This window comes from Cavia porcellus, unplaced genomic scaffold (assembly GCF_034190915.1).
Source record: "Cavia porcellus strain 051 isolate PalLab524CR breed Dunkin Hartley unplaced genomic scaffold, mCavPor4.1 scaffold_29, whole genome shotgun sequence".
Taxonomy (NCBI): domain Eukaryota; kingdom Metazoa; phylum Chordata; class Mammalia; order Rodentia; family Caviidae; genus Cavia; species Cavia porcellus.
The window spans coordinates 11,717,248-11,729,415 of record NW_026947512.1 but is presented as its reverse complement, the minus strand read 5'-3'; the positions used below and the strand labels follow the sequence as shown (position 1 = coordinate 11,729,415).

General features: G+C 36.3%; 1 protein-coding gene across 8 annotated transcripts in view; it reads right to left on the bottom strand.

Moving 5' to 3' along the window:
• Rc3h1 (ring finger and CCCH-type domains 1) overlaps positions 1–12,168 on the bottom strand; it is a 72,175-nt gene that overhangs the window by 38,254 nt on the left and 21,753 nt on the right. For 7 of the 8 annotated variants that reach the window (XM_063239999.1, XM_063240001.1, XM_063240002.1 and 4 more), the window contains exons 2-5: positions 6,294–6,677; positions 3,078–3,198; positions 1,905–2,144; positions 361–536 (exon numbers count right to left, since the gene is read on the bottom strand). In XM_063239999.1, coding sequence (XP_063096069.1) covers positions 361–536; positions 1,905–2,144; positions 3,078–3,198; positions 6,294–6,524 — 768 coding nt within the window. In that variant the 5' untranslated portion in view covers positions 6,525–6,677. Of the gene's footprint in view, positions 1–360; positions 537–1,904; positions 2,145–3,077; positions 3,199–6,293; positions 6,678–12,168 lie in introns of those variants that run through there. The other variant, XM_063240006.1, reaches the window with a different exon arrangement.

Here is a 12,168-nt window from a genome sequence, read left to right as displayed (position 1 = left end):
AGGCCAACCTGGACTATGTAACAAGACCCAGCTCCAAAACAACAAAAAATGTTTGTGTTAGATGCAGATCTGTAATCCCAGCTACTCATGAAGCTGAGGCAAGAGGATTATAAGTTCAAGGACATCCTTAGCAACTTGGTGAGATACTGTCTCAAAATAAAGTTTTAAAAAAGGCTAAAGATGGATCAGTGAAACAGTACTTGTCTAGCAATGAAGCCCTGGGTTCAATCCTCAGTATTGCAAATGAGTAAAACAAAAACTGCTTATGTTTTTATAAAGGGCACAGGGAACGTAACACTCCAAGTTTTACTTTAAGTTTAGGAAAAGAGGCTATTTTTTAAGCTGAATTTTGGTTCATACCTTGAAACAAGAGGCTCTATAAAGGAGCTGAACAACATGCCCAATGCTAGTTTTGGAGGCTTGGGGAAACCGTGGCTCCAACCTCTGCACCACGAAGAGAACCAACACTTTTCTAGACAAAGCAGAACCATCTTCTAAGGCCAGAAGAACCAGCTTTAGAGCTTCCTCTTGCATTGCTGCAATTTAGGCAAAACCAAAATGTATCACGTAGAGAAACACACTTCATCAGAGAAAGAATATACAATCATTTCTGCAGATATAACACCACAGAAGATATTTACAGATATACTTTTAAACCATTTTGCTGGCAACTTGGTCTTATACTGCATATATTTAATAAGGTATTCATGCCTTTATTTAAAAACTTCTCTCAAAAAGAACCAACTCTGGGTATTAAAAGGAAACATTTAAAGTTTTTGAAAAACTAACAGGATTACTTAAGCTAGCATTTTTTTTTTTTTGTCTTTTTCATTTTTATCGGTACTGGGGATCAAACTCACGACCACCTGCTTGCAAGGCAGGTGCTTATGCCACTGAGCTAAATCCCCAGCCCTAAGCTAGCATTTTAAGTGGGACGCTACTTGTTAACAACAGAACAGTCTGAAGCATGCACCTCCTCTCCCTGGTAATCAGTGGCAGTGTGGTGGACTGTGGCCCTTCCAGGGGGAGAACCAGCAGCAACTCCTGAGATCCACACCATGTTGGAACTTAGGACCCTGGGAAGCCAAACAAGCAACTCCCCTCCCCTCCCTGGTAATCAGTGGCAGTGTGGTGGACTGTGGCCCTTCCAGGAGGAGAACCAGCAGCAACTCCTGAGATCTGTACCATGTTGGAACTTAGGACCCTGGGAAGCCAAGCAAGCACCTCCCCTCCTTGGTAAGCGGTGGTGGTCTGGCAGACTGCAGCCCTTCCAGGGGGAGAACCAGCAGCAGCTCCTGAGATCCACACCATGTTGGAACTTAGGACACTGTGAAACCAAACAACCAGCCTGCCTCCCTGCTAAGCAACAGTGAACCTAGTGATGCACGGCCTAGAGTCAAATATCCCACGTCCCCTACCCGCCCCCCCACACACACACACACTGCCCATTAGCAAATGGGAACCAGAAATCTGAGCATCTCCTGGGAGGTTGACCATAGCAAATAAGGGGGACTTCCTTCTACCATCTCTTTGAAGGCAAATATTTTTATTACTGTTTTGCACTTTTCTGATTAATGGTACTGCTCTATTCAATATTCTGTTTTGATAAGTTCTATAGTGTTCTATATTTCATCTCAATTTGATATACGTGATGGAAAGAACAACTATTATAAAGATAACAAAATATACTGTGATACCTATTACTGTTATCCCGATTACCTGCTGTGAAGTTCTGTACTAATTTCACTGTTCAATCTTAGTTGGCTTTATTTTGTCTTTTTGTGTTGTATACTTTCAAAATAAAATTAAAAAAAAAAAAACAGAACAGTCTTTGTATATCACTTAGGAGTTCTTACATTACACTTCTACAATTTCTGGTAGAATATTCAATTTTGATTATATACCTGGTCCAAGGAACTGACAGCCCCTAGCTCTGACTGCTGCCCACAGATTGGAAGAGAGTTGCTGAGGATTCTGGTGCTGGAGAATGAGCTCTGTAACTGTTCGTTCACCTAAAGATCGAGCGGCTCTCATGGCACGAATTCTGCCTTCTTCTTCCACTAGTTGGCAGTGGACCAGAGTCACAAGCTTTCTTTGCATTGGGCGACTGAGAACACTTTGAGTAGTGCTATTCAGACCCACTCCTTTAGAAGAGAAGAAAGAAGTTATCTGTAGGTTTACAATGTAATTTTACAGTCCAGGAACACTTCCTTTGACAGGCTGATTGACTTGTGGGTGTGTGAACACCTCTGGGTCCTACTAAAATATTTAAAACAAATAAAACAAGACAGGAGCATTTTAAAAATATACAAACACGTACATAAATCTCCTGTAAATATTCAAATACTATCATACATTTAATTATGAGGGATGGGGGAAGAGGCCAGGCAACATGAAAAATTAGTTTAAAACCCAAATCTTGAAGTTCTAACAGTTTTAGTATATTATTTCATAGTGTCTAATCTTTTATAATTAAGTAGTATGTGCTTTCTGGGAAGTGATGACAACTTCTATTTTTATTACAATATATCCTATAACATCATTTACAATTAGTTAAGAGACTATTTAGAACTGTCAAATGACAAGAGAAAGCATTTGCACTGATTTTATTTTGTTTTTTGAGACAGGGTCTTGCTATGTACATCCAAGTTGGTTTTTTTTTTGTTTGTTTGTTTGTTTTAATGGTACCAGGACTCAAAATTCACGACCTTGTGGTTGCCAGGTAGTCACTGTGCCATATCCCTGGGCCCAGTTCAGGTTGGTCTTGAACAACTATATAGCCTAGGCTGCCCTCCAAATCATAGCAATCTTCCTGCCTCAGCTTCCCGAATGCTGGGATTCCAGGCATGCACTACCATACCTGGCTGCTTATACTTACTTTTGCCATCAATTCGAATAATGTTTCCAGCATCAAACAAACTCTATTTTATTTGATGTGGTAGTATTACTTAACATAAAATGGGTTTGATTTACACTAAATAAATTTTATTGGCACTCTCAAATAGCTTACAACTTCAGAGATAATTGGAAGTGTCACTTGGATGTCTGCTTAGCATGAATAATTTTATCAGGTTTACCTCTAGCACTGCTGAGTGGTTTCAGGTACAATGCTAATTCTTCTACACATTTCTTGGCTTCCTCATAATGCTTTGTATCTTTAACACCACTACACAATGTAATGGACTGCTGCTCAGGGACCTAGAAGCCAAAAGAAAAGGTCTGAATATACATTAATTAACAAATAAGTTCATGAGTGCAGTTTATGAACTGCTAACACTGACAATGGAAACTACTAAATTTACTTAATGCTTTCAAAGGCTTTCTTTACATATGACACATCTTTGCACTGAGAATTTACTGGGCTCCGTCACTGTTTTGTTTTGAAACAGGTCTCCTTAAATTGCTCAGGAAGAGTTCAAACTTGCAATCATTCCTGTCTTTGCCTCCTGCCTGGCTTACTGCATTGCTTTGTTTCTGTAATAGCCATAATGAAAGAGAATCCACATACCAAGTGATAGATTGGTTTAAAGCACACAAGTCAATGATTTTTAGTACCTTCACTGTTGAACAACCATTACCACAATCAATTTTAGATGGGGGGTGAGGATTAAAAACAAGGTCTTTACATTAAAACCCCCAGACCTTTGAGACCCTGCTAAGGTGACAGGTTGGGTTCAAACCTGTGATCCTCTCTGCCTCTATCTCCTATTTTCATCACCCAGAAAGAAACTTTATACTTTATTATCAGTCTTCCCGTCATGTCCTCCCCATTTTCTACCATCCCTTAGGAAAAATGAATCTGTTTTCTATGGATTTATGGATTTGCCTAATTTGGACTGAAAAAATAAGAATCCCACAATACATGGGCTTTTCTGACTGGCTTCTTCCATTAAGCATGTTTTCAAGGATTGTCTAGCCTGTAGCAGTCATCAGTACTTCATTTATTTTTACTGATGAATAGCATTCTATTATACATGTGTACAACATTTTACTTATGTAGGCATTAACTGGTAAGCAGATTGTCTTGAGTTTTCTGTTTTTGACTAGCATCAATAATGAACATTGTATACAAGTTTTTACGTGACATTTCTGTTTTTCTTGAGTATATATACATAAGAGTGGTAACTTTCTGAAACTCTTTCACACTATTTTCCAAAAGTGGAATACCATTTTATAACATTTACTAACTACTTTTTACTATCATTATCAATTTTAGTAGGTCAAAAGTAGATTTTTCTAAATTTTTTTTGGCTGTGGGAACCAAATCCAGGGCCTTGTGCATTCTGTTTATTTTTAATTTATAAAAAATAGTTGTATATATTTATGGGGCACAACACAAATCAGGTTAAGAAAATTATCACTGGGGCTGGGGAATTAGCTCAGCGGCATAAGCGCCTGCCTTGCAACTGTATAGTCATGAGCTCGATCCCTGGTACCGATAAAAAAGAAAAAGACCAAAAAAAAAAAAAAAGAAAATTATCACTTCAGATGCATTAAAAAAATTCATTATACTAAAAGTGACATCAACTCCCTTCTTACTCTCCCTTGCTTAGAAAAGATTTATCTTACTGTTTTTGACACTTTCTGAAACAGCTCTGGAAGTCTATACAATGATCACTAAAGCTTACTGCTCGTGTCTAACTGAAACTGAGTACCTGTGATCATCAGCTCCCTTTTCCCCATCTATTCTCTCCCTCTCACTACAACTTTGTGAAAGGCTGGACACTGAATCCAGCGCTTCTAGTATGCTGTATCAATCCTCTACCTCTGAGCTATGTGCCCAGCCCTAATGTAATTTTAATTTGTATTTCCCTGACTGAAGATGTTCAAATCCTTTATGTGGTTATTGGCTATTTGTCCATCTTTCTTGGAGAAATATCTAGTCAGATCTTTTGCCAACTTTAATGAGTTTATGAATGGTTGTAAATTATATGTCACCCAGCCAGGTGGCTAGAACATGTACAACTGTCCTTGGACAGTTTTTTATTAATTTTATTAATAGAGCAATGACAGTGATTAGATGTTTGTACCACCAGTGGTTCAGGCTGGCAAGAATGTGTTAATAAACCTTATTTTACAGAGGGATTTTATTTTATTTATATTTTGGTCTTGTTATGTCATCAGTCCAGGCTGGCCTCAAACTCACAGCAATCCTCCTGCCTCAGACTCCCAAATGCGGGGGGAATACATGTGTAACCATACTTGACTAGAACAACTTTAGATTTACAAAAAAATGACAAAGATAGTACGGAACATTCTATTACCCTGCATCCATTATTATTAATGTCTTATATTGGTATAGAAGTATGAAAGGTAGGCTGTTCTTTTTCTTTTTTCTTTTTTTCTTTAAGATCAGGTCTTACTACCAGTGCAGGCTGGTCTTGAACTCACTTAAGTTGCCCAGGCTGGCCTCAAACTCATGGTGATTCTCCTGCCTCAGCCTCTTGAATGCCAGCCTTATGAAATGAACAATTACAGGAAGAAAATAAAAAGGATCAACTCCATTTTTCTTTTTGACAAATATTTAGCAGCACTGGTGACAACAAGATAGGCTTGCAAATAAAGTAGATTTTCTTTATGAGTAAGCTATTTTGGAACAGTTGACTTTATCTCCAGTACACATAATATCAACATTTGTCATGTTTTAGCATTTTATAGAAAGATTAATCTTTGACTTATGGTAAATATATGGGACTTTAGACTCATACTGTATAAACAGTGAGGACTGTCTAAATGAATTGTTTCTAAAAACTTGCATATTTTGGTTTTAAATCTTGTGAGGACATTGGTCTCTAATTTGAGAATATTTACATAAAATTACCTTCAGAACTGCTAGGCTCAGATGTATATATCAAGGATATTGCTCTTACTCTAAACAAACTATTTACAAATGCTGCACTCAATACTTTTGTCACCTTTCTCATCTTAAAATTGGTATCTACTAAGTAAAACTGTCTGAAGCAGCTTCATCTTTCCTACTGAGGACAGTGCAAGGATTTATGAACATTTTCCTCAGTGGTAGGTTCTTATGACTTATCACTTAAGTTTCTTTACTAATGCATATGTATAGGACTGCTGAAAACCAAGCCACAAGATGAAACAGATGTTTCTATACTATAACTGAAAAACAATGGGCTACAACAATAAATCTAACATACAAAATAAAGGATTTGTACAGTAAAAAATTTTACCTACTTAAATAGAAGGCAACATTACTCAGTTTTAATTCAACAAATTTCTCTAAAAGGAAAATATGCACCACAAAGGATAAAGAATGAGGTCATTGATCTTACCTGAGCACCCACTAGCTGTAGCAATGCTGAGTTCACAGGGAGGAGCTCAATGTCTGTATTGATAGTGGTCTGGTCAAATGGGCAAGCCTTGCGGTGGAGTTTATTCAGGCACATCTTGCAGACAGTATGGCCACACCCCAAACTGATGGGTTTCCGAATTGTTTCGTCGAAAGTCTGAGTGCAAATTGGGCAGGAGAGGAAATCCGTCCATTGTGGAGCTTGTACAGGCATTGCTTCTGGAGTTACAATTCACTAACGCACACACACACACAAAATCTAAAGCAAAGATTCCACTGGAATCAAAATCTTTGAAAAAAAGTTTATCTTTTTTTTTTTTTAAATTATCTTCTGTAGATACAGTCAGCACATAGTGTGAAATTTAACCTGGAAAAACAGAGAAAAAAATTAGAGTATGTCTTTTGCTTCAATTAAACTTTTAAAAAGCAATTCAAATTCATTCATTCTCTGCCCTACAACCTCTCAAAACACTTTTAATAATCCATCTTTTTGTAACTTTACAGAATTAAAGCCATAATAAAACATCCAGTGTTGTTCCTTCATTTAGAGATGGGGAATAGTTTCCAAAAAGACGAAATAACTTGCATAAGGAATCATGTGTGGTGGTGAACATCTGTAATTCTAGCATTCAGGAGGCTGAGGCAGGAAGAATGCTGTGAGTTTGAGGGCAACCTGGTTACACAGTGAGTTCAAGGTCAGTCTGAACTACATAGCAAGACCCTGTCTCAAAAAAACCAAATCCAACCCCCTAACCTGAGAGAGAGAGAGAGAGAGAGAGAGAGAGAGAGAGAGAAGGGAGGGAGGGAGGAAAAGAGGGAGGGAGGAAGGGAGGGAAGGGGAGGGGACGGGAAGGGAAGGGAGGGGAGAAAAGGAGAGAGGAGGGTGGGAAAGAAGGAAAAGAAGGAGAAAGAGAAAAAAAGAGAAGGAGGAAAGAAAGAAGGAAGGAAACTCACTTAAGGTGACACTTGTAGTTAGTAACAAAGTTAAATCCAGGACATTTAAGTCTCTTAATTTTAAGCCTCTAACTTTTTATATACTGTGCCAACATACAAACACATATTCACATATGTATATGTTTAAAAGTTAACTTTCTGGAGAGTTGGGAACTTAGTTCAGTTGTAGAACACTTGTCTAGTGAGTCTAAGGCACTGAGTACGGTCTCTAGAACCAAAATAAATAAATGGATAAAACTTTTAAGGATTAATTCTTTTCTAACACGCAAGAGGCCCTAGTGATTTGATCAGCAATGAGAATGAGGAAGAGACATGACAAAACAAAAATCTTTTTTAGGACTAATAATAATAATTTTGAACTGGACATGTTACATTGGTCTCTTCAGTGGTGACAAGTTATTTACTTATATGGACCTTTATGTACATTATACATCAATAAAGAAGTTTTGGAAAAACTGGCCTAAAATAAAAACTACCTTAAAAATATTTTATCATAAAATTTGGTGGAAATAATGAGCGTAAGGTGTTTTAAAAGGTTCTTCTTTTAAGTTTTAGATATTCTTAAATTCAGTATATAAGCAAGTATCTTTTTAAAGCTCCTTGCATAGCCTATATCAGTTTGTTTTACAGATATATGGTGTGTATTGCTAGGACAACATGGTTAACATATTAACTTAAAAGATTTTTAAATTCCCAGCTGGGTATAATGGGGCATACTTATAATCTCAGCACTCAGGAAGCTGAACTAGCAGTATCACTGTGAGTTTAAGGCTGGCCTGGCTAATAAGAATTGAAGAGCAACCTGAACTACATAGACAAATGCTATATTTAAAAAAAAAAAAAAAAAAAGACCTTAAACTTTGAAATTTAGAAACAAAACAATTGCCTGAAATCTTAGCAATGTCTGTAATCCTAGCATTCTGGGAGGCAGAGAAAGGAGGATCATAAATTTGAGCCTCTGTCAAGCAATTTGGTGAGATTCTGCTTCAAAATTTAAAAAGGGATAGGGATATAGTTTAGTCCATTGGATTTGATAATAAGCACTAAAAAACAAACAAAACTTCTAGCATGTATTTTAAACAATAACTACTATATTTACTGATAATTTTTTTAAAATGAGAATTGATGAATAAAGTATTATAGTATTATAATTTATTAGAGATGTGATTCTGTTCAGGGCTTGATTCACAAAGTAAAACTAAATCTTAATTATTGATTCAGAGTAATTTCCTTTAAGTATGTTAAAATCTATCCATTCATTCAACAAATACTTACAAACACTATTATATGTCAGACTATTTAAATTGTGGGGGAAATAGTGGGACACCAGTCATGGTTATCTGCCTTTGTGTAGCCAACAGTCTCATTATAATTCAACTTTTGAGATTTACAAAGTATGCTACTTAGCTTAGCATGCACCAGACCCTGTGATCAATTCCCAGTACCACAAAAATAAAGTTTAACCCCCACGAAAGAACACTAAAATGAAAATAATCCACAGAAAGAGTAATCGTTTAGTAAATAGTGCCCAAGTAAATTTCATATCAGTTCTATCATTACCTACATGTAATTCAAATTGCTCTCACAATAGAGTATATTGTGAAACTATCTATACTTTGACTTCTACAGTAAAACATATTCTAAATAAAATTCACTACAAATAAACAGTTAAAAGCAGGTTTATATTATTGCTACTTAATATGTTCAAATTGTCTTCTAGATGCCGAAAAAGAAAATAAGGCTATGATGTCCCTTCATGATAGCCCACCCCACAGTGTAGGTTGTGTTTTTTTTCTCCCCTTTTACTCAGCCCAAACTTGCTCTGCGGAGTTCCTTTTCACCCCTTTGCCCTTCTGTTTTTCCTGATTTTAATAAATGTGAAACTTGGAAACTATAAAAAAAAAAAAATGGCAGCCATGGTGGCACATACCTGCAATCCCAGCACTCGGGAGGTTGAGGCAGGAGGATCACTACAGGTCCTAGGCCAGCCTGGGGCTACATAGTGAACTCAATGCCAGCCTCAACTACATAGCAAGACCCTTTTTCAAACAAACAAAACAAAACCCAAAAAAGAAAATAAAATATCTGATAATTTAATTGATTGCAGAGTCAAATGCTATAATGGTCCATAAGGCTGTAGTACATTTTAAAATAAAATAAATAAATTTTTAAAAGGTGTTTAGAAGACATAACATTCAAAATGAGAGCTGAATATCTGAAAATGTTGCTGAAGCTGAGTGAGTTGATAAAGCACTCACCATATTCAACTTTACTAGTAATTAGCAAGGCAGTTTGTATTAATGCCTACGAAGAATCTGATCCTGTGCTAATCTGTGCAAAAACATAGGGACATTCAATAGCTCTTTTTAAAAAATACATTTTTATCAGTGTATGTTTGTGATACATAATGAATACATTCATCATGGGGAGCTGGTACACATACATATCACATGTTAGTTCTTCCTTTCTACTGGTATAAATTTTGCTGGGGTTTTTTTTGGTACTGGGGATCAACATCACAACCTTGCGCTTACCAGGTAAGCGCTTAAGCCACTCACTGAGCTAAATCCCCAGCCCTCTACTAATATGAGTTTTGATGAACTTGGATTTTTAAAATTAATCAAAAAGACAGAACACTTTAAACCCTTAAACACTATACAAATCTCAAAGGGTACAAAATACTGTACATCATTTTAAGTTTTTACTATTCACATGGCCACGTGCCACATACTGTGCTAACTGCCTCACTACTGCATCCCAAAAAAGTTAGAGTAACTTAGTAAGCTAAAAACAAAACAACCACACACACACAACAAATACAGATATATTAATCTAGATATTGAAATCCAAAACTTGTAACCACAAAATTGAAGATGAAATACAAAAAGAGAACTATTTATAGTTTCACTTAAAATCCATATCAGATACTGGCTATGGTGTAAACTATCACAACCTCCTTTCTCTAATACTGACTGACCTCATAGACATTCTGGTCTTATGGCAAACTTGCCAAATCCAATGGTCAGGTTATTGTTTTAATCTTGCCTTCTCAACAAGGTATGAAACAGATGAACCTCACTTTCAAAGTGTCAACGAATGACATTTCTTTCCTTCTCAAAACTGAACTCAAACTTCTAAATGCTAGAGTCCTTGTGGTTTTATATTGTTTCCTTTTATTAAAAAAAATCCTTTTCCAGCCAGAGGTTTAGCTCAGCGGTGTAAGTGCCTGCTTGGCAAATGGGAGGTTGTGAATTTGATCTCTACCCCCCGCCCAAAAAAAAATCCTTTTCTAGTTTAAAACCTGGAAATGCCTAGAAATCCAGATTTCTTTCTATGGTTTACAAACCACAAGTGATATGACCTATAATTATCTTTCCAACTTCATCTTCTAACATTTTTTTATCACTGGATTTTAATGCCAGCTATTTTCTGTCTAATCTTTGAACTAGATGCCCCTCTTTATCATTTAAATGCTACCAAAAATGCCAAACAGGCTAGGGATGTAGTTTGCAACAAAGCACTTGCCTAACAGCAAGTGTGAGGCCTGGGTTTGACACCCAGTGCCAAAAGCAAGCAAGGAAGGAAGAAAGGAAAGAAGAAGCCAACTACTCAGAAGCTTTCCTTGGCAACTTACAACTCTTTAATACCCTCTAGGTCACTTTCATTCCACCACAGTGTTGTTCACAATGAAAGCCATAGATCCTCACTCTGAAATTTCTAAGAGTCCAGAGACCTATGAAAAATTTACTAATAGATCCCTTGGATATTTAAGATCTCCAGATTAAGAAATTCTAATCTATGTTATTCTTTCAGGAATCTTAAAATTGCACCAAGTATATGAGATTTTCTGTGTGTTTGGCATTCCAAAAATTTGAAAGCATACAGAAAATATGATATTAGTTTAGTATTTCTTTGCTCTCCTGCATAATTTAGGGCAATGCTGTCATAACAAAAATTTCCAAACTGTCATTCTGTAACAAGAATGTCCTAAAATAAAATCATAAAATTTTATTGGTAGAAGATACTTCAGAGAACACTGAGTTCTAGCTTAACTAATTTTTCAATATGAGGCAACTAATATTTACTTATGTCCCTAATAATATCAAGTATTATTAAGCTTTTGAATACCTTTTTTCATTTAATCTTTAAAGTTCACAGTAGCTGGTACCATTTTCCCTATTTTTACAGAGAAATAAAATAACATTCAGAGAGTTGTTTCTAGGGGTTACAGACTAGCTGAAATTTTCACTGTATCAACTTAACAAGGAATAGACCAATAACAAGAGGAATGGGGATGGGGATTTAGTTCAGTGGCGTAAGCGCCTGCCTGGCAAGCGTGAGGTCCTGAGTTGGATCCACAGCATCAAAAAAAAAAAAAAAGAGAGAGAGAGAGAGAGAAGTAAAAGTTTCACTCAAAGTCATGCAGTTTGTTAATGGCAGAACTTAGATCATTAGAAACCAATTTTGAGGACTGTTTTAGTGTCTTATGTACCTCCAATGGACTAATTCACATAAAAATTCCATCACTTTTAAAACTTTTAAAAATCATATTTAAACTGTAATTAAAAATACTTGATCAAGAAAACCATTAACCTTGGGAAGGCTATGTAAACTGTTCACGTATACATGCTCATTCTTGGTTTTCAAGTACTCAAAAGTCTTGTTGGAAGGATGGGTAATAAACACTGACCTGGACATAAGGAAATAAAATAACTGTTGAAAAGACTAAAAATGGACAACAATTTACGAGCCTATATTCCTTGTGCATTTACATTAGTCTCAGACACTCAGTCTCAGACACAGGAGAATGTTTTCAACTAGCTTTGTAGGCATCAAAATGTTTTAAGAACTATTACACTGAAATATCTCCCTCCCCATATCTCTCATTCCCTAGTTCTCAATAT